At 38.4% G+C, this 26,229-nt stretch overlaps 1 protein-coding gene across 1 annotated transcript; it reads left to right on the top strand.

Annotated features, from left to right (window-relative positions):
- The first annotated feature begins 12,924 nt into the window (after window positions 1-12,924).
- On the top strand, window positions 12,925-25,891 carry SPTSSA (serine palmitoyltransferase small subunit A). Its single transcript, XM_043984561.1, has 2 exons — window positions 12,925-13,136; window positions 23,582-25,891. The coding sequence occupies exons 1-2, from the start codon at window positions 13,025-13,027 to the stop codon at window positions 23,683-23,685; spliced, it is 216 nt and encodes a 71-aa protein (XP_043840496.1). The 5' UTR covers window positions 12,925-13,024; the 3' UTR covers window positions 23,686-25,891.
- Window positions 25,892-26,229: the final 338 nt, after the last annotated feature.

Below are 26,229 nucleotides of genomic sequence, written 5' to 3'. Positions count from 1 at the left end.
CTTAGAGAATCCTAGAGGTTCAACCCAAAAACTACTTGAAACAATGAACAACTTTAGCACAGTGGCAGGATATAAAATAAATCCACAGGGGCAGCTAGGTGGCGCAGTGGATAGAACACCGGCCCTGGATTCAAGAGGACCTGAGTTCAAATCCAGCCTCAGACACTTAACAATTACTAGCTGTGTGACCCTAGGCAAGTCACTTAACCCTAATTGCCTCACCAAAAAAAAAAAAAAAAGTTGAAAACTATCTCTACATGTAACTAGAAAATAATAAAATACTTTTTAAATAAATAAATTAATCTACATAAATCATCAGCATTTCTATACATGACCAACAAAGTCCAGCAGCAAGAGATAGAAAGAGAAATTCCATTTAAAGTAATGGTAGACAGAGCAGCTAGGTGGTGCAGTGGATAGAGAACCGGCCCTGGATTCAGGAGGACCTGAGTTCAAATCTGACCTCAGACCCTTGACACTTACTAGCTGTGTGACCCTGGGCAAGCCACTTAACCCCAATTGCCTCACTTAAAAAAAAAAAAAGTAATGGTAGACAATATAAAATACTTGCCAAGACAAACCCAGGAGCTCTATGAACATAAATAAAAATCATTTTACACACAAATCCAATCAGATCTAAATAACTGGAAAAATATCAATTGCTTGTAGATAGGCTGAGCTAATATAATAAAAATGACAATTATACCTAAATTAATTTACTTATTCAGTGCCATACCAATGTAAAGAATTAATTGTTATTTGAGGTTTTTATGCCCGGCACACACTGGCCTGGGGTTTAGCTCCACAAACCACACGGTGCTCCACCCACTGGTTGTAGCCGTTGTCATGGCGCTGGCACCTCACGTCATCACCACTCACCGATGCTTACATGGGCCTGGCAAAATTATAATGATTGGAAGCCTAATGAGGGCAGTCATGTGACCATCCCATTGGCTGGGGCTGTGTGGGGTTTTTCTGGGATTGGGGGAGGAGAACTGGGCATTCTAGCTGGACGATGGAAAGCCACAGGAGTTCTGCTGTGTATTCTCAGCTGATTCCTAGGCAGTGGTATCTTTTCAGGTTGTATAATTGCCCTTCTCCCATTTTATTTTCTTTCCCTTGATCCTACTAATCCTGTTTGTGTTTGGTTTTGGTTTTTGCAGGGCAATGGGGGTTAAGTGACTTGCCCAGGGTCACACAGCTAGTAAGTGTCAAGTGTCTGAGGCCGGATTTGAACTCAGGTACTCCTGAATCCAGGGCCGGTGCTTTATCCACTGCGCCACCTAGCTGCCCCCTTGGGTTTTTTTTTTCAAGTTCGTTCTTGTTAAAATAAATCCTGTTCTGTTTTGAGGGAGGCTGCTGGTCTCCTTCCTTGCCCCAATATTGCGGTGAGCCACTTAGCTAACACTCCCCAGTTAAAAATTGTTCCCCACACCAATCAGACTACCTAAAAATTATTTTATAGAGCTAGAAAAAAAATTAATCTGGAAGAACAAAAGGTCAAGAATATCAAGGGTACTAATGAAAAAAAAAATGAACAGGAAGGTGGGATAGCTGTACCAAATCTGAAGCTTTATTATAAAGTGACAATCATCAAAACTATTTGATACTGTCTAAGAAATAGAGTGGTGGATCAATGCAATAGGTTAGGTACAGGAGACACAGTAATAAATGACTTTAGTAATATACTCTTTGATAAACCCAAAGACTCCAGCTTCTGGGATAGGAACTCAGTATTTGACAAAAACTGCTGAGAAAACTAGAAGATAGTATGGCAGAAACTAGGCACAGACCAACATCTTACACCTTAATAGTAAAATAGGGTAAAAATGGGTACATGATTTAGACATAAAATGTGATACCATAGCTAAATTAGGAGAGGAAGGAATCGTTTACCTCTCAGAAAAGGAAAGGAGAACAGTTTATGATCAAACAGAGATAGAGAATATTATGAAATGCAAGATGAAAGACTTTGATTACATTAAATTAAAAAGATTTTGTACAAACAGAAGCAATGCAGCCAAAATTAGAAGGGAGGCAGAAAACTGAGAAATAATTTTTACATCCAACATTTTGGATAAAGGCCTCATTTCTCAAATATATCAGGAACTAAATCAAATTTATAAGAATCCAAGTCATTCCCCAATTGAGAAATGGTCAAAGGATATGACCAGGCAGTTTTCACATGAAGAAATCAAAACTATCTATTGCCATATGAAAAAGTGCTCTAAATCACTATTGATTAGAGAAATGCAAATTAAAACAACTCTGAGGTACCACTTCACACCTACCAGATTGGCTAATAGGACAAAAAAGGAAAATAATAAATTTTGGAGAAGCTGTGAAAAAATTGGAACACCAATGCATTGTTGGTGGAGCTGTGAACTGATCCAACCATTCTGGAGAGCAATTTGGAACTATGCCCAACGGGCCATAAAGCTTTTGACCCTTTGACCCAGCAATACCAATATTAGATCTTTTTCCCAAAGAGATCATAAAAAAGGGTAAAGGACCCATATGCACAAAAATATTTATAGCTGCTCTTTTTGTGGTGGCACGTAATTGGAAATTGAGGGGATGCCCATCAATTGGGGAATGGCTGAACAAGTTGTGGTATATGAATGTATGGAATACTATTGTGCTGTAAGAAACGATGAGCAGATGGATTTCAGAGAAACCTAGTAGGACTTATGTGAACTGATGCTGAGTGAAATGAACAGAACCAGGAGAACATTGTATACAGTATCAACAACATTGTGTTTTGATCAACTGTGATAGACTTAACTCTTCTCAGCAATACAATGGTCCAAAATAGTTCCAAAGGACTCATGATGGAAAATGCTCTCCAAATCCAGAAAAAAAGAACTGTGGAATCTAGATGCAGACTGAACCATACTATTTCTACTTTTTTGTTTTTCTTTTTTGAGGTTTTTCCCTTTTGCTCTGATTCTTCTTTCACAGCATGACTAATGCAGAAATATGTTTAGTATTATTGTACACATATAACCTATGTCAGATTACTTGCTGTCTTGGGGAGGGGGTAGGGAGGAAAGGGAGGGAAAAATTTTAAAACTAGAAATCTTATAAAGACAAATGTTGAAAACTAAAAAAAAAGAAAAAAGAAAACATAATTTCTATATGATCAATTGAAATATTTTATTTTCTAAGACAGGATGCAAAAAGGCAATTTAAAGATTATAGGAGACCCAGAAAAACATGACAAGTTAAAAGGCTTGAACATCATAATTTAAGAAATAAATAAGAAAAGTCTAAACAATAAAACTAACTTCCCTGAAGTTTGTAACTAAAGAGTATAGTTTCTGTTTGTTTTTTCTTTTCTTTTCTTTCAACTTGTACTATTTCATTGGTTCAGAAGTTCTAGACAGTTTTCTTCCATTATTTCTTGCTTTGCTTATAACTTCTCCTCACCATGGTTTATAACATGCATGGAAATACATGTTTGCACATGTATATTTGTATATATTTATATCTTCTTGTTGTTCAGTCATGTTCAACTCTTTGTGATTCCATTTTGGGATTTTCTCAGTAAAGAGACTGGGGTGGTTTGTCATTCTTTTCTAGATCCTTTTACAGATGAGAAAACTGTGGGAAATGTGGTTAAGTGACCTACCCAAGATTACATAGCTAGTAAGTGTCTGAGGCCAGATTTAGAGTCATGAAAATGAGTCTTCCTGATTCCAATACCAGTGATCTCTCTACTGTGCCACTTAGCTACCCAGGTTTATATCTATATTTATATATACATATATAACATATATGACTTTTTATATAAATTTGTTTATATGTATGTATGAATATATACATATACATATATAGTTTATTTATGTGCATGTATGTGTATACCAAAAACCATTCCCCAATAAATTAAGTGGTTAAGTGGTCAAAAAATATGAACAAAGTTCTCAAAAGAAGAATTATGAACTATCAATAAACATATGAAAGAGTGTTCCAAGTTACTAAATATAAGAGTAATGCTAATCAAAAATCTCCTGAGGTTTGGTGAAGCTCTGAATCTATAAAAACAAAATGGAATTACACAAATAACATGACTAAAATGTCTATCAAGGTAGCTAGGCGGTACAGTGGATTGACCACTGGGCTTGGAAACAGAAAGACAACTTCAGATATTCAAATCGAGCCTCAGACACTTACTGTGTTACCCTGAGCAAGTCATTTAACCCTGTTTGCCTGAGTTTGCAAAATGAGCTGGAGAAGGAAATGGCAAACCATTCCAATATCCCTGCCAAGAAAATCCAGAAAAACAACAACAAAACCAAACAAAAAAATGCCCATGTTCTTTGGTTATCCTACTTTGATTTTACTAGGTTTTACCATAAGAATGTTGCTGATTAAAAAATTCCACAAGTGCCAAAATATGTATAGGAACATGGTACCAAGGAATTGGAAACATAGTAGATACTTGTCAAATGGGGAAGTGGAAAGACTAAACAAATCATGGCACATAAATGTATTGGATACTGTAAGAAACAACACACATGATGAATACAGAGATTTATGGAAATATTTACATGAGAAAATGTAGCACAAAATAAGCAGAACCAAGAAAACAATACACACAATAACTATAACAACGTCAGTGAAAGAACAATAAATACAAAACAATCAAAATGAATGTTAGAAAAGTATAAAGAAGCATGGTTCCAAGGAAGAGAGACTTCCCTACCCCAAGGTTTTGGAGAGGTAGAAGGTTTGTGAGTGTGATACACTACATATATTTTCAGACTTATTTCCTATATTAATTAGTTTTGCTGATTTTTTTCCTTTTTTAAACAATATTTTTGTTATGTGTTCTATAAGAATTAAAAGGAAAAGAGATACTGGGAGAAATTTTGATGATGAAACAGGCAAAAGATAGCAATTGAGAATCATCAGCATCAAGATTATCATTGAATCAATGGGAACTGTTGAGATCACCCAGTGAAGTAGAGAGACATGAAAAGAGGGCCCCGGATAGAATCTGTGGGACACCCACAGTTAGTGGATGAAGTAAGAGGAGTTCTCAATGAAACCAGATAAGCCACTTAAGAGACTCCAATATCCCTCCACTCCTTAATTGCAGAAACTAAGACCCAAGGTAGAAAAGATTAGATTGAAGTGAGACAATGTAGTGAAATCGAGTTTGATGACATTTGAAAAAAAGCACTAGCAAGAGGCTGGTGAGTCCCAAGCTTTTCTAGCTAATTAATATCAGATCAAGGACAGTCCCCCTAATTAGGCAAAGTGGATGGTTTAGGAGGTGTAATAAATAATACCATGACACTTGATAGGTTGTTCTCTATTAAAATGGTGGGGTTGTATGGGGAGTGCTACTGTTTTCACCTATCCCCACCTAAAGTGACTTCCCTGTTGCCCCTGAAAAGTTATAGTTTTTAAATCATTATGGAGGCAATAATTTTGCTTGGTCAGTTGAATGTTCTACTATGGCTCTGTGATAATGAAAAAGCAAAAACATCTCTTGATGAGGTATTAATTATCTAGTAGATGCTATATCACCTGATTTCCATGTAGCCTCTCAAGTAGAGGAGGTGTTTCTTTCATGCTCCTATGACAAGAGAGAGGAGAGTTTATCAAGGGATGATCTGTCTCAGAGCTTTCCTCCTTTGGGCTCCAAGGGGGAGCAAAATAGCTGCCATCCACAGAAGGATGTGCTGGTAACAAGAAGGCCCCCAGGGAATATGCTGGTGGAGAACGATGCTTTACTCTGCAAATGTAGCCCCTAAGTTTTTAACAAAATGCTTTCCACTAACTCCTAGGAGAATGCTGATGCCAAGATAGAGACCTCTATCTACCCAGGGGATGTCTACCTTTAGATATTTCCATTTAAAAGTACAAATCTAGATTACAAATATGGCCAGATTACTAGTTAAGTCCCTTAAGGGACTGAAGGCCTGACTGCTGGTGACTTCAAAGTGGCCACATGAAGGGATTCATGATTGTTTTGGTTCCACTATGAGAAGCTGCTCTGTGCCACTAAGTTTGGATCTGGTGTCATCTTGTGGCGAGTCCAGGTTATTGCAAATGTTATTGTTGGTCATTTCTAACCACTAAGGATAGCAGTGTCAATGTCGATAGAGGAGTACATTATAAAAATTGACTTGCTAAATCGGTTTACTAGCTAGACTCTGTATCAGAAATGACCCTCCTCCTTTAATACTGTCTCTATCCTAGTCTTAACAGTTGGGTGAGTCCTCACCTCAGCAGGTGGTAGACTTGAGGCAATATTGAATCTCAGGTTCAGGAGACATAACTGTGTTGATACAGGAATTGCTGGGTACTGGAGTCCTTAGGTGAACCATCTCTCATTTCAACAGCTGTGTTTGGTCAGTGCACAAGATAAATGGGACTTAGAAATTGGACATAGATTACCAGAGTCTGAATAAAGAAGTTGACTCATTAGCTTTGAATAGTGCCTTAACATTGTTACTCTTTCAGAAACTCTGGAGACTCCTTACAGACTGGTTTGTTATGGTTTACTTGACCAATGCATTCTTTTTGGTTCTCCATAAGATGGAGGGTTAGGATAAGTTTGTCTTAATTGATGTAATATATAAAAGGTTTGAGACACATACTTTCTGGGTAATGATAATCATTTTATTAATAATGCCAGCATATTATTAGTAAAATGTTTCAGTGACATTCTAGAATGCCAAAGACAAATCATGGAACCCGCTCAACCTTTGGAGGAGTGAGTGTTCCTGAGGGTGAGAATCAACTCTGACTGGTTAACAAGTAATGAGAAAGAATTAATATTATAATTCGAGGTGGATCTATTCTAATGAAGGGCTGGAGAAGTGACTTTGATCATGTCATTTATTTCTAATTCATCCCCCAGCCTTGGACAATCTAATCAAAGAATTTATCCCTACCCAAACCTGAGTAGAACACAATGATCCAGAAATTCACCTAGATAAGATGGTCTAGGTGGGATAAATTTTTGGAAGAGGTTAATAATGTCATTCAAAGACTGGGCTTTAAGCAAGGAAATAGGACAGGGGGGAATGCTTGTATCTCCCCCATAATTGGTTATTAATAATCATTTCTCTCACTAGCTAGTCATAAATCATTCTTTAATGATTCTCCCCCAGGAATATCTTAGCAACCCCAGGATTTGCCACCAAAGGTCAATCTGGACAAATTTAAGTTTCTTTCTGATTTAATGGCAATCTATTATCAAGATAACAGAATGTCAGCAGGTCCTAATAAGGAAGCAATGACCATTGCCTTTTACATGTTTATTATACATTTATACCAAAATGGTTGAGCTACTACTAGCCCTAACAATATTGAAGGCCCAACAAGTAAAATTCCTGGGGACCCAATAGGTAGATTCACAACATGACACATTTCCCAAGGTTGGGAACAAGGTCCTGCCCCCTAAGGTCCTGCCAAAAAGAAAGAATGCACACCTACTTATTAGCTTCTTTAGATGCTGGAGACAGCATATCCCTAACCTGGGGATAATTCTGAGACCCCACAATACTGTGACACATCAATCTCCTCATTATAAGTAGCTCACAAGACAACATGAAACCCTATGAGCTTCTTAGAGGATAGTCTAGTAAAGTCCTTACTCCCAAGACCCCTGCTAACAGATGATACCACCAAACTTCAAGTATCCATTACCAACGGTAATGCAAATTGGGATTTATAGCAATAAGACATGGATGGAGTATATAAGCCCTTCAGATTCTGGACCTGAGCTCTGACTGGATCCTTTCAGAACCCTATTTGAAAAATAGATTTTTGTTTGTTCCTGGGCACTAGTTGAAAATGAGATTGACTGGAAACATCTCACTCTCCAACCAAAAATTCTAATCCTTCAATGAGTGTGGATTGATTACAAATCCCAGGCAGGCCAGGCCCAAGATTCATCTATCATCAAGTAGATGTGATCTGGGTCAAGCCTGAGGCAAGAAAGCCACCTTACTTGAGGCTGTGGCCAAGCCACATACAGTTGAAGGTCCTATTCCTGGTGGTCCTGCAGTAACAGTCCTTGTAATCTGCTCAGCGGTTGCAGAGGAAATGACTCGTGGATAGCACAGCCCACATCAAAAATAGTCACAGAAGAATGCTTTGTGCAGCAGACAGGGTCATCTGTACCTTCCATTTTAATGGTCAGTCTGCCCAACTGACAGAAATTCAAACAGTTGTTCTTGTGCTCAAATAGTCTACCACCATAAAAGAGATATTCCTCTTCTCTTATGCCTACAAAATACCTAATAATATTGCTTTGTGGTCAGGCCAGTAGTATCTACTCAATGGATAATCAAGTTATCACTGGTTTAGTGAGCCTTACTAGCACTGACTCCAAGCTCAACAATCAGACACGCTACCTAACTCTTGTCTCAGTCCACTGGAAAGGGCACTTCCCAGAAAAATCATACTAAAATGAGGAAGCTGACCAATTCAAATAACCTCCATTGCCTGATAGATGCAAACTTGTATAAGCCATGTATAAGCCATGATAATGAGCAAACTAGGAAGTATTGGGCCCATGAAAGAGGCTTCCATATCACCCAGGATGAAGTGACCCAGGCATTCATAGACTGAAACTTTTCAGTTCTGAGGCTGCATACAAAATCCCCCACTGAAGAAAATTTCACAAAGGATATATACAGTCCTTTTCTAGCAAACTGATAACATAGGGCTATTGCCACAATAAAGAGGCTTTTGGTATATTCTCACAATTATGGATGGTACAGGATTGCCACATGGGTGGTACTCTGATGCTAAGTCCAACACTGGAAAAGAACATTTGCTTCCAGATGGTATACCTTAACTGTACTTCCAGTGACAAAGGCAGAGCTTTACATATTTCTTGTTGCCTTGCCTACAACACAAAAATGAGCATTCACTCCCTGCCCCATGACATCCACAAGCACCAAAGAATAATGCAGTAGTTACCTCAAACAAGGCCTAAAGACACAAAGTGTTAAGGGAAAAGGCTGACTCAGCAGATTCCCAAGAAGCAATCTTCACCCTCAACACAATTCCAAGGGGCAGTTACATCTCACTTATCTCCTTGCAAACCCATTATCAATGGGTGAAGGAGGAACACATAAATCCAATTCGGTCAAAAGGACAGTTCTTTTATTAATCAACAGCCAGACAACATTCTATTTTTACCAAAACCATGAGAAACTGGGGGGTAGACTTTGTTTACACAATTACACCAACCTAGACACCCTGAACCCTTTTACCCCATTGCCTTTCTCTCCTTCTCTCTCACAGAGTAGACATCCATAATATCTCCTCTCCCTAGAGTTCACTTAATTTTTCTCCAAGCACCTAATGCCCATAGGGAACATGTACTTATTTAGAACATCAGTGTTGTTGTTTAGTCATTTTCAATCATGTGCAACTCTTCATGACCCCTTTTTGAGATTTGCTCAGCAAAGATACTGGAGTAGTTTGCCATTTCCTTCTCTACAGGACATCAGACCCTGTTCTTATTCCTCTAACCTCAGAAACTGGTACAGCAATATAGTGGAAAGCTGCAATAAGTGACAGTTGGTTCACTAAACAAAGAAAGAAACCTGTGACAAAATATAATACAAGTTCATGTTAAAAAATAATTTGAATGAATGATTAATTCCTTAATATGTTCCATAGTATCTAAGGTATTTCAGCAGGGCCCTGGCCCTAATGGAGAAAATCTGGAGGCCTTTTCAATAAAATCAATGACGTCAAAATTGTCAAAGCTATTATTTTATGATTACATAAATGCTAGTTATGGCAATGACAAGAAAAGGAAATTGAGCAAACATAAACAAAAGAAAATAAAATTATAGTTTTTTAAAATAATAGCTAACATTTATATAGCACTTATAATATGCCAGGCACTGTGCTAAGCACTTCACAATTATCTTATGTGATCTTTAATGCAACTCTATAAAGTATGTGGAAATTTATTTTGATTTGGGGACCCTGCCTTTGGGCTGAGATTAAAAAGCCTTAGGCCCTCAGAGGTTTTTTCTTTGTAAGAGGGGCAAGGGCCCCTCCCCCTCCATTTCCACTGCAGGAAGGCCTCTGAGCCAGGCTAAACTGCACAGACATAAACCACAAGCCACAGGTGTGGCACAGCGCGGCCCTGTTCCACAGTGGAAAGGCCCACAAAAACCGTCAGGGATGCTGCAGGCTCGCAAAGCATGGGGCTCGGCTGGCCCTGGGTGCAGCAAGCCCCGGTTTCACATAGGAGAGCAGGTTAATAAAAATGGGGCTGACTAGAGACACGGGGAGAGACACTTGAGGAGGTTGGAGAAGACAGTGAAAGGGGAGGCTGGAAGATTAAGAAGACAGTAAGGGAGGAACAGACAGAAAGGGGGGCTGCTACAAGGACGCTAAGAAAGCTTGCAAATGGAAATCTCCCAGGAAGGGGGTGGTTTCTAAAGGAACAGTCCATAGCCCCAAAAGATATAAAGCAACCTGTTTAGCAGTCTCTCCCCTTGTACCTTTATGACTCTGAAAGGCCCATGTCTCAGGAGGTCTCTGTCTATAAAGACCAGGCTGAGTAGAACCTTTGAGAGACACTAAGGGGTGGCAAGAATAAACCACTGTTCAGTGTCTGGAGCTCCCAGCTCCCCAAAGCAGTCACTCACTATACTCCAACTTTCAAGCAGTTGCTAGCCTTTTACAGAGCCCAGCTGCTACTGAAGAGAGGACTCAGGATCATATAATCATCGTGTGTCCAGAGTTGCCTATTATGAATAATCCAAGATAGTCCCTCTAGCAAGATAGATAGAGCATATTGGTAAGTGAAAATTGTACATTGTAAACAATGCTTGCCTGGGTTCCTCTGGTGTTATTGCTCTTCACAAACAAGATGGTGACAATGCCCGGGACTGGGGCCTCCAGTCCAGACCTTGTAACCCTGCCTCCTCCATTGGACAGTAAGATCCAAGCTATAAGGATCTGGTTCTTTTAGCAATAAGAATCTCCCTTAAACAGGAAATGGTTCCATCTGCTACCAAATAAGTATTCACAACTGGACTTCAATGGCCACTAGTCCGGGGATAGGAAATACCCTAGGAAGTAGGGATACTGGCAATTCCTTATAATTGGATGAGTTCCATGTTTCATGGCTGACATGTAAGAGAGCCTTGAAAAATGGGTTGAGATCTTCATCTATACAAGTTCCTGGGCAGTGGCCATGGGCCTGGCTCAATGATCTGGGGCCTGAAGAGCACAAGGCTGGATAATCAAAGGCTTTCCCCTTTGGAGTCAAGAACAATAAAGAAATTTTGCTGATGCCTTCCATGTATATAGTTGTTGTAGGGCATCAAAGTTATATGCTAAAAACAGATTGGAGCTGTTTATTACAAAAGTAGTAGAGATTGGGGAGTGGGTCTAGAGTCAGTTTGGATATTTGAGGTGGTGATATTATGCTATACTGAACATAGAACCAGATGCCAGCATAAAACCAGACAAGGCAGCTATCCCTGACCCAAATGGGCCTCAACCTGTCCCCATTTGGCAGAATGGAACTCTCTTCTCAGTTTGAGAGTTGCCCCTACTGATGAACAGTTGCATCATTATGTACCTAACTGCCCACATCAGGTGTCCAACTTCCCAGAAGCTATGTCTCAAACAAATCAGTGCTGCCCTGGAAAGGAGCAGGGCTCCCTTGTCTAGTTTCTTGGATCTGGTCTGAAAGAAGACTGATATGATAAAAATAGACTGGTTTTGGACACAGTTCTGGCTGATCCTTTCTGGCCTTTCCTCAACCTAATTTCTTCTTCTTTCAGAGGGCTCCATATACCCTGGATGAGTAGCTCAGGTCCTCCTCATGACATTCTCTCTGTGTCTGTCTGTCTCTTTCATATGATACATGTGAACCAACTTTTATATTTTCAGATCTCTTACATGTCCTTTATCTCCACTTTATACTGTTTTGGGTTTTGCTCATTTTGCAGTTGGAAATCCTAGGACAGTGAAAGCACCTATAACGAAAGGAATGCAGATGTTAAGTTTGCTCAGTTGGACTTCAAGCCACCAATGATCCTTTCTCTTTTTCCCTTCCCATGTCCTTACTAACAGAAACATTTAACTTTTAGAAAGGTAAAAGTAGGTAGATGCTTAGAAGCAGTTAGCCTGGAATCAGGAAGATCTGAGTCACTTTACCCTTTTTGCCACAGTTTTCTCATCTGTAATATAAGCTAGAGAAGCAAATGGCAAACCACTTCTGGATCTTTGCCAAGAAAACCCTATTTGAGGTCATGAAAGGTAGGACACAACAGAAACGACTTAACAAATAGATACTTATAGTTGTGTACATATGTACATCATATATGCATATCTATGTGTGTTTATAGTTATGTGTGCATACATCTATGTGTGTGCGTATATGTGTGTATATAAACACTCTCTCTCTCTCTCTCTCTCTCTCTCTCTCTCTCTCTCTCTCTCTCTCTCTCCTGGTCACTGTGCTCCTGTAGTGGTGGTAGAAGCAGGGTTAAGATTTACAGCAGGGCTCTAGGGAGGCCCGCTATTTAACTAGGGAATCAGAGCACACTCAGGAGCGAATTACCAGGTCCTCTCCCTTGGTCATCGCTGACTATAACTTTGGTAGCCTTTTAAATTCTCCCACACTGGACCTTTAGCATTATGTTCCATTCCAGCTAACTTCTATCAACTTGTTCCTTCAATCGAGCTAAGGCTTGCCTAGGCCGTTCTTCCCATCTGAAAGCCGCATCCTCCCTGCGAAGTTTTTCAAGCCACTGCAGAATAAGGTCAAATGCCGGGAGAAAGAAGTTAGTATCCAGCTTTAGCTACCGGCTCCCCGGCCAGGAGCGCAACCCAACCCCCGCAAGCCTCTTGGCCAATCAGGAGCCCCGAACAACACGAAGCTGACGTCAGCCCGCACACGGAGCAGAGCGTGCGGAATGACGTAGACGGAATGGACTGAGAACCTGCTTAGCTGGAGGGAGTGGGTGTCGACCACTAAGGAGGCACCCGGAAGACACATTTCTCGGACGAGGTGCAGATGGCTGGCGTAACGCTCGGAAGGGCTTGGCAGCAGATGTCTTGGTTCTATTACCAATATCTGCTCGTCACCGCGCTTTACATGCTGGAACCCTGGGAGAGGACTGTCTTCAGTATCCTGCTCGATTGGCTGCGGGGGGCGGGCGGTGGGAGGGAAGGAGGTAATGGTGGCCTGTAGAGCGATCCCAAAGAGGCTAGGTTCCCAGTGTCGAATGGCGGGGAGAGCTCTTGATAGTCTGAGGTGGAACTGTGGGGAGAAACCTACCCTAGACAAGTGTGGGCCTGTGGGTGCGTGGAAAAGATTGATAGGTGCCTGTGCAAGAGAGGGCCTGGAGAAGGGTTCGGGGTGGGGGTGGGGCGGGAAGGAAGGTTGAGGGGTGTGTCAGGGCTTACGTGCATCCTAGTGGTAGATAAAGCTGAGATTGGCGAGCACAGAAGAACAAAGTGAGGGTGACCTCTGAGAAAAGTGCCCAGACAAGTGTAGATGCATGCTCAAGAAGCTTTGGAGAGCTTAGATTTGTGTGATGGTTTAAAGGTACGCTGTGTGTGTGTGTTTTATTTGTGTGTACCTCTTGTACAACACCATTTAAGTCCATTATATCGTCCTTTTTCCAAATTTCTAAATATTTGGCCCAAGAGAAAGCTTAGATTTTATCTTTGTGATGGGTCAGTTTTGAGTTACAGATTTTATTCATTAACGTTTAACTATTTATGTAGTATATATTATTTGCATATGTTAAAGAAAGGAATTCTTGGTTATATTTGCATTAGAAAGAATTAACCACTAATAATAACGATGTAAAGACTATGGTTTTCTTGGGGGGGGGCTTAGTTTTTTAAGAGGAAGAGTAAAGTATTGAAGCATTTTATTGCTACTGCGTATAAAATATTTATCTAAATTCACTTCAAAGTATATGTTGATAGGATTAATAGAATGATTTTTTTAAGAAGAAAAAAAATCCATTCATGACAAATAAGTCTTAAAGAGAGAGTGTCACCAACTTATTTTTAGGCCTTTCTTTCTACCCTCCCCATACCCTGAACTCTTAAGTCCTTTTAGTTTTCCTTCTGAGAAATTTTAGGGAATAGGCCAAGTTTGGTGCTTTTCTGATAATAGTTTGAGAAGTTTCTATCAGTTCTTTGTGAGTTACATGATGTTATTGTAGCTTGATTTAATTGTGTGTGTGTGTGTATTTTGAGGTTTCAGAACATTATTGCTACTTTGAAATTCAAACAAGCAATTTTTTTGGTTGTATATGCCCCAGCATTTGAAAGATGCATTGGTGTAGTTATTCTTTTAATTCCTTGAGGACGATAACAACTAAATAATTTGTTCCTCTAGCCTGTTCTGTGTTTAGGCACTGCTGCAAACATGGGTTTCATCATTGGTTGATATGCTTCAACAAATAAGAAGTTTTTCTAATTATGTATTTTTTGAAAAACTGTATTTTCAAAATTGTATTGGAGCTTTGAGACCTACTAGAACCAAGAGAATATAATAGGTTTCTAATTGGTATTTCTGCCTCCACTGTATCCCTTCTAATCCATCCTTCACAAAGCTTCCAAACCTTAAATCACAGATTAATTAATCACTTCTCACAAATCTCATAAAATTTCCTATAAGAAAAAATGAAAACTTAAATGCCTTGGCATTTAAAGCTCTTTACAATCAAGTGACCCCAACTTTTTCAATATTTTTTAAAATTACTTTTCTTCACAAACTTTACTTGCCATTTAAACTGGACTGCTAGTTCTTCCCAAACTTGACACCCCCATCTAGGGTGTATACTGTCTTATGTTTTTCAGAGAGTAAGGGTGACTTGTTGCATCACTGCAGTAGAGACTGGAGTGGTCACTGTAGTTGAAGCTGTTCAGACCTACTTTTGTGAGCTCAACACTCAACTGCAATTGATTTTCTTCATGAGCTGGCCTCCATCAACTGGGGGCATTCCCCAAGATAATGCTGAAAGTTGCTTTGACTTTGACTTTGAACTTTTCTACCCTTCTCTGTTTCCTGCTATTCTTCTATATCACAAAACATCCAAAACCTGTGCCTAAAACTGCAACAATCAGGAGTCTTGGACTGCATTGTCAGCACCTTTGCCCACTCTTGTATCACCAATCCCTTAGGTAACTGCTATGGGGTTAATTCTGAAAGTTGATGCCTAAAATCCGAGTAGCCAGAAGGGTTGTTAGGTATTACGGTCTCTTTTCTTTTTTTAAAGAATTGTTTAAATAATTTTATTTTTTCCCCAAACTACATGTAAAAACAATTTTTTTTTAAAGTTTCAAGTTCAAATTCTGTTCCTCCCTTCTCTGAGATAGTAAGCAATCTGATATAGAGTATATATGTACAATCATGTAAAACATATTTCCATATTAGTCATTTTATAGAAGAAAACTCAAGCCAAAAAGAAAGAAAGAAAGAAATAGTATGCTTTCATCTATATTCAGACTCCACCAGTTTTTTCTCCAAAGGTTTTTTCATCATGAGTCCTTTTAGGATTGTCTTGGATTATTGTATTGCTGAGAATAGCTAGGTTGATAACTTTTTTTCCTATAGCACCTCCAATATTTGTCATTTTCCTTTTTAAGTCAGCTCTGCCAATATGATAAATGTGAAGAAGAACCTCAGAAATGCTTTGATTTTAAGTTCTCTAATTAATGGTGATTTGAAGCATTTTTTCATGTGGCTGTGGATAAGTTCAGTTTCTTCCTTAGAAAACTGCCTTTTTTCAATTGGGTAGTGGCTCTTATTTAAATTAGCCAACCAGCCTCTGTGTTAAACACTGAGGTGCTGTTGTCCTTGTTTGTCCTTCATTCTCTAAGAGGACCATGACTTGGGGAAGTAATGTCATGACTTTGCTGTGAATTGGATTTAAGTGAGGCAGAGCTGTTCAAAGGCACCAGCCTCTCTCTGTCCTATGGACCCATCTGAGTCCATTGGCAAGATAGACATCAGATAGACTGGAGATGGCCCCAGATGCCATGCCGTGGGAGACCTTGGTCTTTATAATCTAAAGGTCTTTCATGGGTTTCAGTTTGCCTGAGGCAACGGCCAGTGATTAAGGCTAAGTAAGAAATAGGGCAAAGAATAGCCTCTTTTACCTAGTCAAAAGAAAATCACTTAACTAAATTAACCTTTTTTTTTTTCAGGAAGGACCCTCGGTTTCTGGCTAAAATTGAAACTATTGCTATTTAACCCCATTCTGAACTTTCTAGAGGCCAAGCAATGGCCAAATGAGGCCATTGGTTCTCCTGTTGTTGGCCAATCAATGAGAACCAGAGTTATTTGGGTTTAAGACGAGGTCCTTAAAAGAAATCTAACCCATAAACCCCAAGACATCTTGTGAGGTATCTGCAATCAAACTTATATTCCTTTGGGCAGAGGTGTCTGCAGTTAAGGGTATGATTCCCTATATAGACAGGGAGAAGACGAGAGGAAAGGAAAAATGGAATGAAGAAAGCAGGAAGAAAGGAAGGAGCTGTATTGTCCAACTGAAGCTGGCCAGTTGGGTCTCCAGAAGCACTGGGGTACAAAGAAAGGAAAGAACAGTCCATGTCCTCAAAGATTTCACAGTCTTATGGGAGAGACTTTTGTATGTAGGCACATAGTTTACAGGGTAAACTGGATGTAATCTTTAGAGGGAAGGCACTAGCATTAAGGGAGAATCACAAAAGGTTTCTTTTAAAAAAATTTTTTTGTTAAATATTTCCCAATTTTAAAAAATTAACATTTTAAAATTTCTTGAGTTCCAAATTCTTCCCGTCCCCTGCCCATTGAGAAGGCAAGCAATATGATATCAGTTATACATGTGAGGTCATGAGAACCTATTTCCAGCTTATCCATACATATACACAGAGAAGAAAAATAAAGTGTAAAAAAAAAACTATACAGACAGTTTGATTCCCACTGCAGGACCCCAGCTATAAGGGCTTTGGCTCTGGCTCTTAACTCTAGCTCAGCACTACAGAAGCAGCAGTAGCACTACAGAAACCACTCTGGCTGGGCATCAGGGTTGGGGAGGAAGGGGGTACTGCAGGGGAAGGGTAGGTTTGTGGAACTGTCCAAGTACTAAGAAAGAATCATTCTGTACTCAGATTTATAAGTTCTCTCTCTGGAAGTGGATAGAATTTTTCACGAGTCCTTTGGAATTGTCTTGGATCATTGTCTTTTTTTGATTTTTGTGGGGTTTTTTGGTGAGGCAGTTGGGGTTAAGTGACTTGCCCAGGGTCACACAACTAGTAAGTGTCAAGTGTCTGAGGCCAGATTTGAACTCAGGTACTCCTGACTCCAGGGCCGGTGTTCTATCCACTGTGCCACCTAGCTGCCCCTCATTGTCTTTTTTGGCGGGTGAGTGAGGGTTAAGTGACTTGCCCAGGGTCACACAGCTAGTAAGTGTCAAGTGTCTGAGGCTGGATGTGAACTCAGATGCTTTGAAATCCAGGGTCAGTGCTTTATCCACTGTGCCACCTAGCTGCCCTTGGATCATTGTCTTGATCAGAGCACCCAAGTCTTTCAGTTGATCATTCTTACGATATTGCTGTCACCATGTACGATGTTCCCTTGGTTCTGTTCACTTCACTTTATATCAGTTCACATAGTTCTTCCCATGTTTTTCTGCAATCATTCTGCTTAACATTTCTTATAGCATAATCATATGCCACAACTTGAGTCTGTCTCCAATTGATGGGCATTCCCTCAACTTGCAAATTTTTTTTTGGTCACCACAAAAAGAAATGCTATAAATATTTTTGTACATATAAGTCCTTTTCTTTTTCCTTTGATCTCTTTATATCTCTTTGGGTTATAGATTTAGGAGTGGTATTACTGAGGCGGAGGGTATGCATAGTTTTATAGCCCTTTGGGCATACTTCCAAATTGGTTGGACCAGTTTACAACTCCACCAACAGTTCATTAATGTACCATTTTCCAGGTCACTTGTTCTTCTTATGAGACAGTTCACTTTTGCTTCTGTTTTTTCATTTGTTTGACTTTGTTTTATTGTTTCTTGATGTCTCATGGAGTCATTAGCTCCCAATTCTAATTCCAATTTTCTTGGGATAGTGGATAGAACACCTACCCTGGAGTCAGGAGTACCTAAGTTCAAATCCGGCCTCAGACACTTGACACTTACTAGCTGTGTGACCCTGGGAAAGTCACTTAACCCCTATTGCCTCATTAAAAAAAAAAAAAAGAATTATTTTCTTTAGTAAGCTTCTGTACCTCTTTTTCCACTGGGTCCTTTCTGCTTTTATGATTAGGGCAATTCTGGCTTTTAAAGTGTTTTCTTCAGTATTTTTTGTACCTCCTTTACCAAGCTATAAAATCTCTTTTTGTAATTTTCTTGCATTACTTATTTCTTTTCCCAGTTTTCCTTCTACCACTCTTTAAGTCTTTCTTTAACTCTTCTAGGAATTCTTGTTGGGCTTGTGTCCAGTTCATTTTTTTTTCCTAGTGCTCTTGTTCCACTTGGTTTAGAACTGTGATTAAGGCCTCTTCTCTTGCAGCCATAACTGAGGGTACCTGCTTCCTTATGACCAACCACAAGCATTCCTCTGCAACCCAAAACTGTATGAGCAATAGAGTTGAGAGTCAGTGCAAGCTGCAATCTGTGCCAGTCAAAAGTCCCCTGTAATCTCTTTCTGGACAATTGTCTGACTCCCTTAACCATTTCTGGGCTGAGTGCTACTGAAGCTGCTGCTGCTATTATTACAACTGCTTCCAAGGTACATGAGCACCAAGACACCCCTTACCATAGGGTCACAGATCTATCTGAGTTATCTTAGACTGAAAAATGTCTCACTCTGTCCTTTTGTTAGCTCTGCCACTCCAAAATTCAATCCAAGGCATTATTTTTAAAGTTGTTTGGAGGAGAATGTTGGCAAAGTTTGGCTGGGTTGCAGGCTCTAATCCCTCATTTTGGCTCCACCCTACCAGAATTGTTTATTGCACAGATTTTTCATAATCTTTTTTAACTTTTAAATCTGTTTTGCCTTTTGTTTGTTGAACTAGGAATTTTCTACTTCACAATTGGCATAGCCTTTTAACCTTTCCTATTCCTAATATTCTAGCTTTCTAGAATATTAAAAAATTTTAGATGACTGAGCCTTTTGGAACTTAATTTAATGCATGATGTAAGAGGCAAATATAATTCTTATTTTTTGTGTTGTTGAATCTACTAAACACTGTGTACCCTTATTTCTAGTTCATCTTTCTCATTGATCTATTTTTTTAAACCTAATACTAGATAAAGATGATTACTGCTTTTTAGTATAGTTTAATATTTAATATAGCACAACTAAATTTTAGCATAGTATAATCTAATATAATTTAGTATAGTATAATTTAATTATATAATATAATTGGCTTTTAAATAATTTCCCACAATATACTTTATTGTTTACATATTCTTATTTTATTTTACAAATTATATTATTGGCATTGTGATTGATATTCAATTTATAAATTAATTTAGGTAATATTGACATATTATTGACATATAATTATATTGACATAATAATTATATGACATATAATACTGACATATATTAGAAGTGGACAAAAACATCCAATATGTGATTTGATCTAACTATGCATATCATTTTACCAGTTATCTCATTCCTCTTTTATTTCTGTACTTCAGTGGATCTGTGGCATCCTTGCCATTGATACTCACTTCAGTATTAGAAATTATAATCCATTCTGTGCTATTCTTGGCCATGCCCTACCATTAAATTTTTGCAGGCATTTTAGGATCATAAATCTAGATTCAGAAAGCATCTCAAGTGCTATATAGTCCAACCCTCTTCTTTTACAAGTGAAGAAGTTAAAATGAAGAGTGGTTAAGTGGCTTGCCTACAAATAGTAAGTATCAGAGGCAGGATTGGGTCTAGATGATATGCTGTGGGCTTTTTTTAAATTTTGACTTCCAAATTCTGTCCTTCCCTCTCTCCCCATCCCCTCCCTGAGGCAGTAAGAAATCAAATAGGAGTTACATATGTGCAATTATTTAAAACATTACCATATTAGTCATTTTGTATAAGAAAACTTGAATAAAGGGAAAAAAGTTAAAGTGAAAAATAGCATGTTTCAGTCTGTCTAATCAATATTGGTTCTTTGGAGGTGGATAGTATGCTACATCATTAGTCCTTTGGGATCATCTTGGATCATTGTATTTCAGAGAATACTTAAGTCAGTCACAGTTCTTCTGTGAGCCATATTGCTGCCACTGCATAACATTCGCCTGGTTCTGCTCACTTACATCAGTTCATATAAGTCTTTCTTATTTGAATAAAATTTGAGGCCAGGGCTCTAGGTTTAATAATCTGTCACTGGAAGTTACCATGCTATCCTATCTCCAATCTTGGAAGGGGGTATAAATGATTTGTGTAATATGTGTATAGTTTCACAAGAAATGAGGATAGGGCAAAGGGCTTTTTATAATAGGAGAAAACAAAGCATGTCCTGACAGAATAGTCCTACTTTTCTGTAATGTATTGCTGGCTCATCATCATGACCTATAACTGTAGACACCCTCTGAGGGTCTTTCCTAGGCCTTCTTTGTACATTTTATAAAGCATATGAAAATTTAAATCATTGAATAAAGCTTCCTGATAAACTTTTTTTAAAAAGTTTCCACTTCTAATAGTATTTTTCCCTTCAACATAATGCTCATAATCATATGAGCTGTAAAAATTCTTCACAAAACCACTAGGTTTTGGGGGAGGAGGGCAATGAGAGGGTTAAGTGACTTGCCCAGGGTCACACAGCTAGTAAATGTCAAGTGGCTGAGGCCAGATTTGAACTCAGGTCCTCCTGAATCCAGGACTGTTGCTTTATCCACTCTGCCACCTAGCTTCCCCCACACCAATAGGTTTTATATTCGTTAGTGATATATTGCTGACTTGCCCTCCCATGCATGGGGCCTGGGTAATTCATATTTAGCATTGCCTGGTGGAAATTAATGTTGCCTTTACATAAAGACACCCAAGAGAGGAACTGGGAAAGAGAATACAAATGAACAGTGTGTAATTTAAGATTCTAAATGTGGATTCTAATCTGTTTCCCCAGTTTGGGGGAAACTGACTAAAAATCACTGATAAAACGAGTTTAGGTTTTTAAGGGTTTATTGGAAAATAGAAAGAAAAAGATTGAGAACAGAATTCTAACAGCCTGGCATTCCTATCTTCCCTCAAATTTCCTGTGAAGTCCTCTGCCACCACCACCATCAAGTCAGGAAGCCAAAAGGCCCAGCGCTCTCCGCGCAGGCTCCCTTTCCTCCTTCCTCTCTCCTCCCAGACCATAGGAGGCTCCTCAAGTTGATTGGCTGGTAGCCTTGATAGACAGCACCCATGAGCAAACGTCATTTCCTGACGCCAAGGAAAAGCCACAATGCCTCTGAGGCATTTTCCTCATGGTGGAGCTTTCCCACAGCAAGTCTCCAGTAGGTGGCGTCATTCCAATCATTACAACAGACAGAAATAAGGGATACTGGAAAGCAGTAGCAATTTTGAAGCTGAAATAGATTGTTCTTAGCAATAACTCGACTTATCTCCCTCCTTCCATTTTCATTTGATAACCTATTAAATCAAGAGTGGTACACCTTTGCCCTTAGTACTCTAACCATGTCTCCATTCACGCAGAGCAAGGTGATTGGCTCCTAAAGAGCATTCCTCATAGGGCAATGTGAATCAGGGACCTCCATCTCTGCTTTTAGGTATCAGTGTAACTGGTGGAAATTTCCCATTAAAATCTGGCTCCAGCAGGATTATTTTTGTGTTTATTTGTGAGGGGTAGAAGTTCCCTGTGGAGACATTTGTCTTTCTCTCAGTATGGGTAACAAAAGGAAACTGGAAACTGGATCATTTAGTCACATTATGGTATTGGCTGATGAGCATCCTAGATTAGACATTTTTTCTGTGAAGAGAGTGAAAGGCAGTCAAAAGAACATGCTTGTTCTAGACGGGGTTTGGTATTTTTAACCTTTTTTATGCCATGGATCCCTTTGGTGAAGCCTTTGGACCCCCTCTTAGAATTACATTTTTAAATACAAAAAATAAAGTACTTAGTATTGCAAAGGAAACCAAATATATTGAAATCATTTATCAACTAGTTTTTTGTTTTTGTCTTTTTAAAGACGTTGGATAAGTCATTTAACTTTCCTGCAAATCTGTAAATTGAGAGGGTTTGTACTATATGGTCTCTGAAGTCTTTTCCAGTTATAGACTTATTTATGATCTTTAGCTTATGGCCCTGAGGTATCCCGTTTCACTCTTATAGCACCCAGGAAAGAAATAATTACATAATTTTGTTAACAATATTTGTGTATTGTATAGATTGAACTAATTTTGTTGGGAGGCAGGTTTGGAGAATAAGTATAAAATGCAGAGTTGTTGGTTAGATAACAAAAATGGAAAATACTGGATGTTGGAGGGGATGTGGGAAAGTTGGGACACTAATCCACTGTTGGTGGAGTTGTGGAAAGATCCAATCATTGTGGAGAGCAATTTGGAACTATGCCCAAAGTGCTATAGAACTGTGCATACCCTTTGATCCAGCAATACCACTACTAGGTTTATCTCCCAGACATCCCCAAAAGACCTATTTGTACAAAAATATTTCTAGCAGCTCTTTTTATGGTGGCTGAGAATTGGAAGTCAAAGGAATGCCCATCAATTGGGGAAAGGCTAAACTGGTATATGATGGTGATGGAATATTATTGTGCTATAAGAAATGACAAGCAGGATGACTTCAGAAAGGCCTGTAAAGACATGTATGAAATGATATATTGTGAAGTGAGCAGAACCAAGAGAACATTGTGCACAGAGACAGCAATATTGTTTGATGAAGAGCTGTGAATGACTTGACTTTTCTCAATAATACAATGATCCAAGACAATCCCAAAGGACTATTGATGAAACATTATCTACCTCCAAAGAAAGAACTGATGTTGATGGAACAGACTGAAGCATCCTATATTTCACTTTCTTTCATTTTTTTTCTTTTAATCAAGTTTTCTTGTACAAAATGAAAAATATGGTCATGTTTTACATAATCATACATGTATAACCCATATCTGATTGTCTGCTGTCTTGGGGAGAGGTAGGGGAGGGAGGGAAAGAGGGATAAACATTGGAACCCCAAACTATAAATAAAAATGTTTATTTTTTTTTTAAAGAAATAATGCAGCATAAAGTGAAGGTGTGTTTATGGTCCAAATTATCATGATAATTTTAAAGTACATCCTATGGGGTAGCTAGGTGGCGCAGTGGATAAAGCACCGGCCCTGGATTCAGGAGGACTTGAGTTCAAATCTGGTCTCATACACTTGACACTTACTAGCTGTGTGACCCTGGGCAAGTCATTTAACCCTCATCCTCTATTGGGTTTTGATGCTTTGCCACTTGTGATTATTTCAGTATGAAACACTGCAATTTAGAAAGAAAGTATTCTTCATTTTAAAATTTTGAGTATTTTAGACTGTACATTATCTTTGTTAAAATTCTCGATTGTACTAAGAGAAACAACCTAATAGTTTTCCTTAATTACAGCTCAGATTCCATGTTGATTTCCATAGTTGGAATGGCATTATACACTGGATACATCTTCATGCCTCAACATATCTTGGCAATATTACACTACTTTGAAATTGTACAGTGATCACGATGTGCTCAAGAAGCAACAGACCATTGAAAAAAAGATCCATTGAAGGGAAGAAGCAACGTCCCTTGGTGAAATGAGACTTCAGCAGATTCCAGAATATGTTATGAATATAAAGACTAAATTCCATATTAGTAGGATAAGGAAGGGATCCCAACTCACATGTTGTGTTCATTATTCAAGTATTCCCTTATATAATAGTTTTGTCTATTTTCACATTGTGGTTGTTTGTACTCTAAATATCAGTATTTTCTTAACCTTTGGAACTGTTTCACTATTGTTCTCTGAAAGCTTTTCTTAACGTAACATTGAGTAAATTTTGATTGCCTTCTATTTTTTAATCTGAGATAATTAGTTAGACCTCTTGCTTTGGCAATTGTCTGGCACAAAAATCTACCTGGATATATTTATAAGTATTGACCAAAATTTTGTAGAAATAATAAGATGAAGGGGCAATATTTTCATTGAACATAAGAGACTTCTTTATAAGTTTATACTCGAGTAGTTTCAGTTGTCTAGATTGTACTCACTGTAAAACATTTATTTTACTTTAATTTTACTAAAAGACAAAATATTTCTCCCCTTAATCGTGAAGCAGCAAAGAAAATCCTTCTGCAGAAATACCTAACCTTTTAATTCTTAGCCCTGTTTTATGGATTTTTTATGACCAAAAAAAAGTTCTATGATAAAATGCTTGGAGAAGTAATGCAGCATTATTATGGAATGCTGACCTCAAATGATAGTTGTATTAAGTTGATAGCAAAAGGTTTCCCTAAATGGTATGGTATGTATTTGAATTTCAAGATTGTAGCTGGTGTTGGAAAAAAATGGGTATATTATTGTTCACAGTTAATAATTGGTAAAACTAATCCAAGGGGCTTTACAGACTTGTTAAAAACAACATTTCACACTTTGTGATGTGTGTATGTTATGTGTGTTGTTAAAAATTTTTATTTCCAAAATACAATTTTTCTTTGGTAAAGGCTGATTATCAGAATTGAAAATCAACTGATGGGAAAACTTCTTTGTTTAAGATTAATATTATTCTTAAATTTAATCTCATGCATATTTTTCATTCTAATTTTATTGCTACTAAAGATTAATCATTTTAACTGATTAGTTTTCAGTCTTTCCCCACATTATAGAATTGATAAACTTTAAGGAGTAATTCAATCATTAATAAGCATTTATCGAGCAATTTTTGTGTGGCAAACACTGGGCCAAGTACAAAGACAAAAAGAAAGCCAATTTCATAAAATTGAGATATAATCCAACTCTTACTTTACAAATGAAGAAAGGACTTTTCCAAGGTCATACAACCAAATTGACAGTAGAGCCTGGATTAAAACCTAGGATTCTGACTATCAGGGTACATTTAAAATTGTGTAGCAGTAAAAAGATGAAGAGGGAATATTTAATTGAACTTTTTTGTAAATTTATACTCAGGAGTAGTTTTAGCTGTCTAAGCTCTGCTCATTATGAAATATTTATTTTGGATCATAGAATTTAAAGTTGGTAGGGACCTTCCAGATGCACCACTCATTTCCATTTCCTTCATTATACAGCTGAAACTGAGGCCTAGAATAGTTAAGTGACTCCCCTGAAGGCACAAAAGCATTTCTTTCTTTCTTTTTTTTTTAATTTTAGTGAGGCAATTGGGGTTAAATGACTTGCCCAGGGTCACACAGCTAGTAAGTTTTAAGTGTCTGAGGCCAGATTTGAACTCAGGTCCTCCTGACTCCAGGGCCAGTGCTCTATCCACTGCACCACCTAGCTGCCCTACAAAAGCATTTCTAATCCCATATTTGGGGTAAACCAGGAAATCTGAATTAGAATCAGAAAAACATAAGGAAGCAATCTATAAGCTTGATACTACTTGTGTGGTTATGGATGAGTTGATAAACCTCTGAATTAGACTAATACTACTTTTATCTACCTCAGAGTAGAAGACATTTGTAAACTTTAAGGTGTTTTTAAAATATGAAGAGGAGTTTGTTATGTTTATAACACAATTGAGCTAGAAAAAAACATCTAAAACAGTTCCATGAATCAATTTAAGGGGTTCAGTTAACTCAGATGAGGGAAAAGAATTTATTTTCACTAGCCTCTACCTGGAATTTGACATTTTCTTTGATTATGAATATTAAAAAAATAACTCGGGGCAGCTAGGTGGTGCAGTGGATAGAGCGTCGGCCCTGGATTCAGAAGGACCTAAGTTCAAATCTGGCCTCAGACACTTAACACTTACTGGCTGTGTGACCCTGGGCAAGTCACTTAACCCCAATTGCCTCACCAAAAAAACAAAACAAAACAAATAACTTATGGGGCAGTTAGGTGGCACAGTGGATAGAGCACCGGCCCTGGAGTCAGGAGTGCCTGAGTTCAAATCCGGCCTCAGACACTTAACACTTACTAGCTGTGTGACCCTGGGCAAGTCACTTAACCCCAATTGCCTCACTAAAAAAAAACCCTTATTCTAAGAAGGACTTTCTCAGCTTTAGCAGTCTAGCAAAGGAGTCCATGACACAAATAATTTATAGTTAG

The sequence above is a fragment of the Dromiciops gliroides genome, chromosome 2, assembly GCF_019393635.1.
Source record: "Dromiciops gliroides isolate mDroGli1 chromosome 2, mDroGli1.pri, whole genome shotgun sequence".
In the NCBI taxonomy this organism is placed as follows: domain Eukaryota; kingdom Metazoa; phylum Chordata; class Mammalia; order Microbiotheria; family Microbiotheriidae; genus Dromiciops; species Dromiciops gliroides.
The sequence above is the reverse complement of the archived record's forward strand: the minus strand, read 5'-3'. Positions and strand labels throughout refer to the sequence as shown.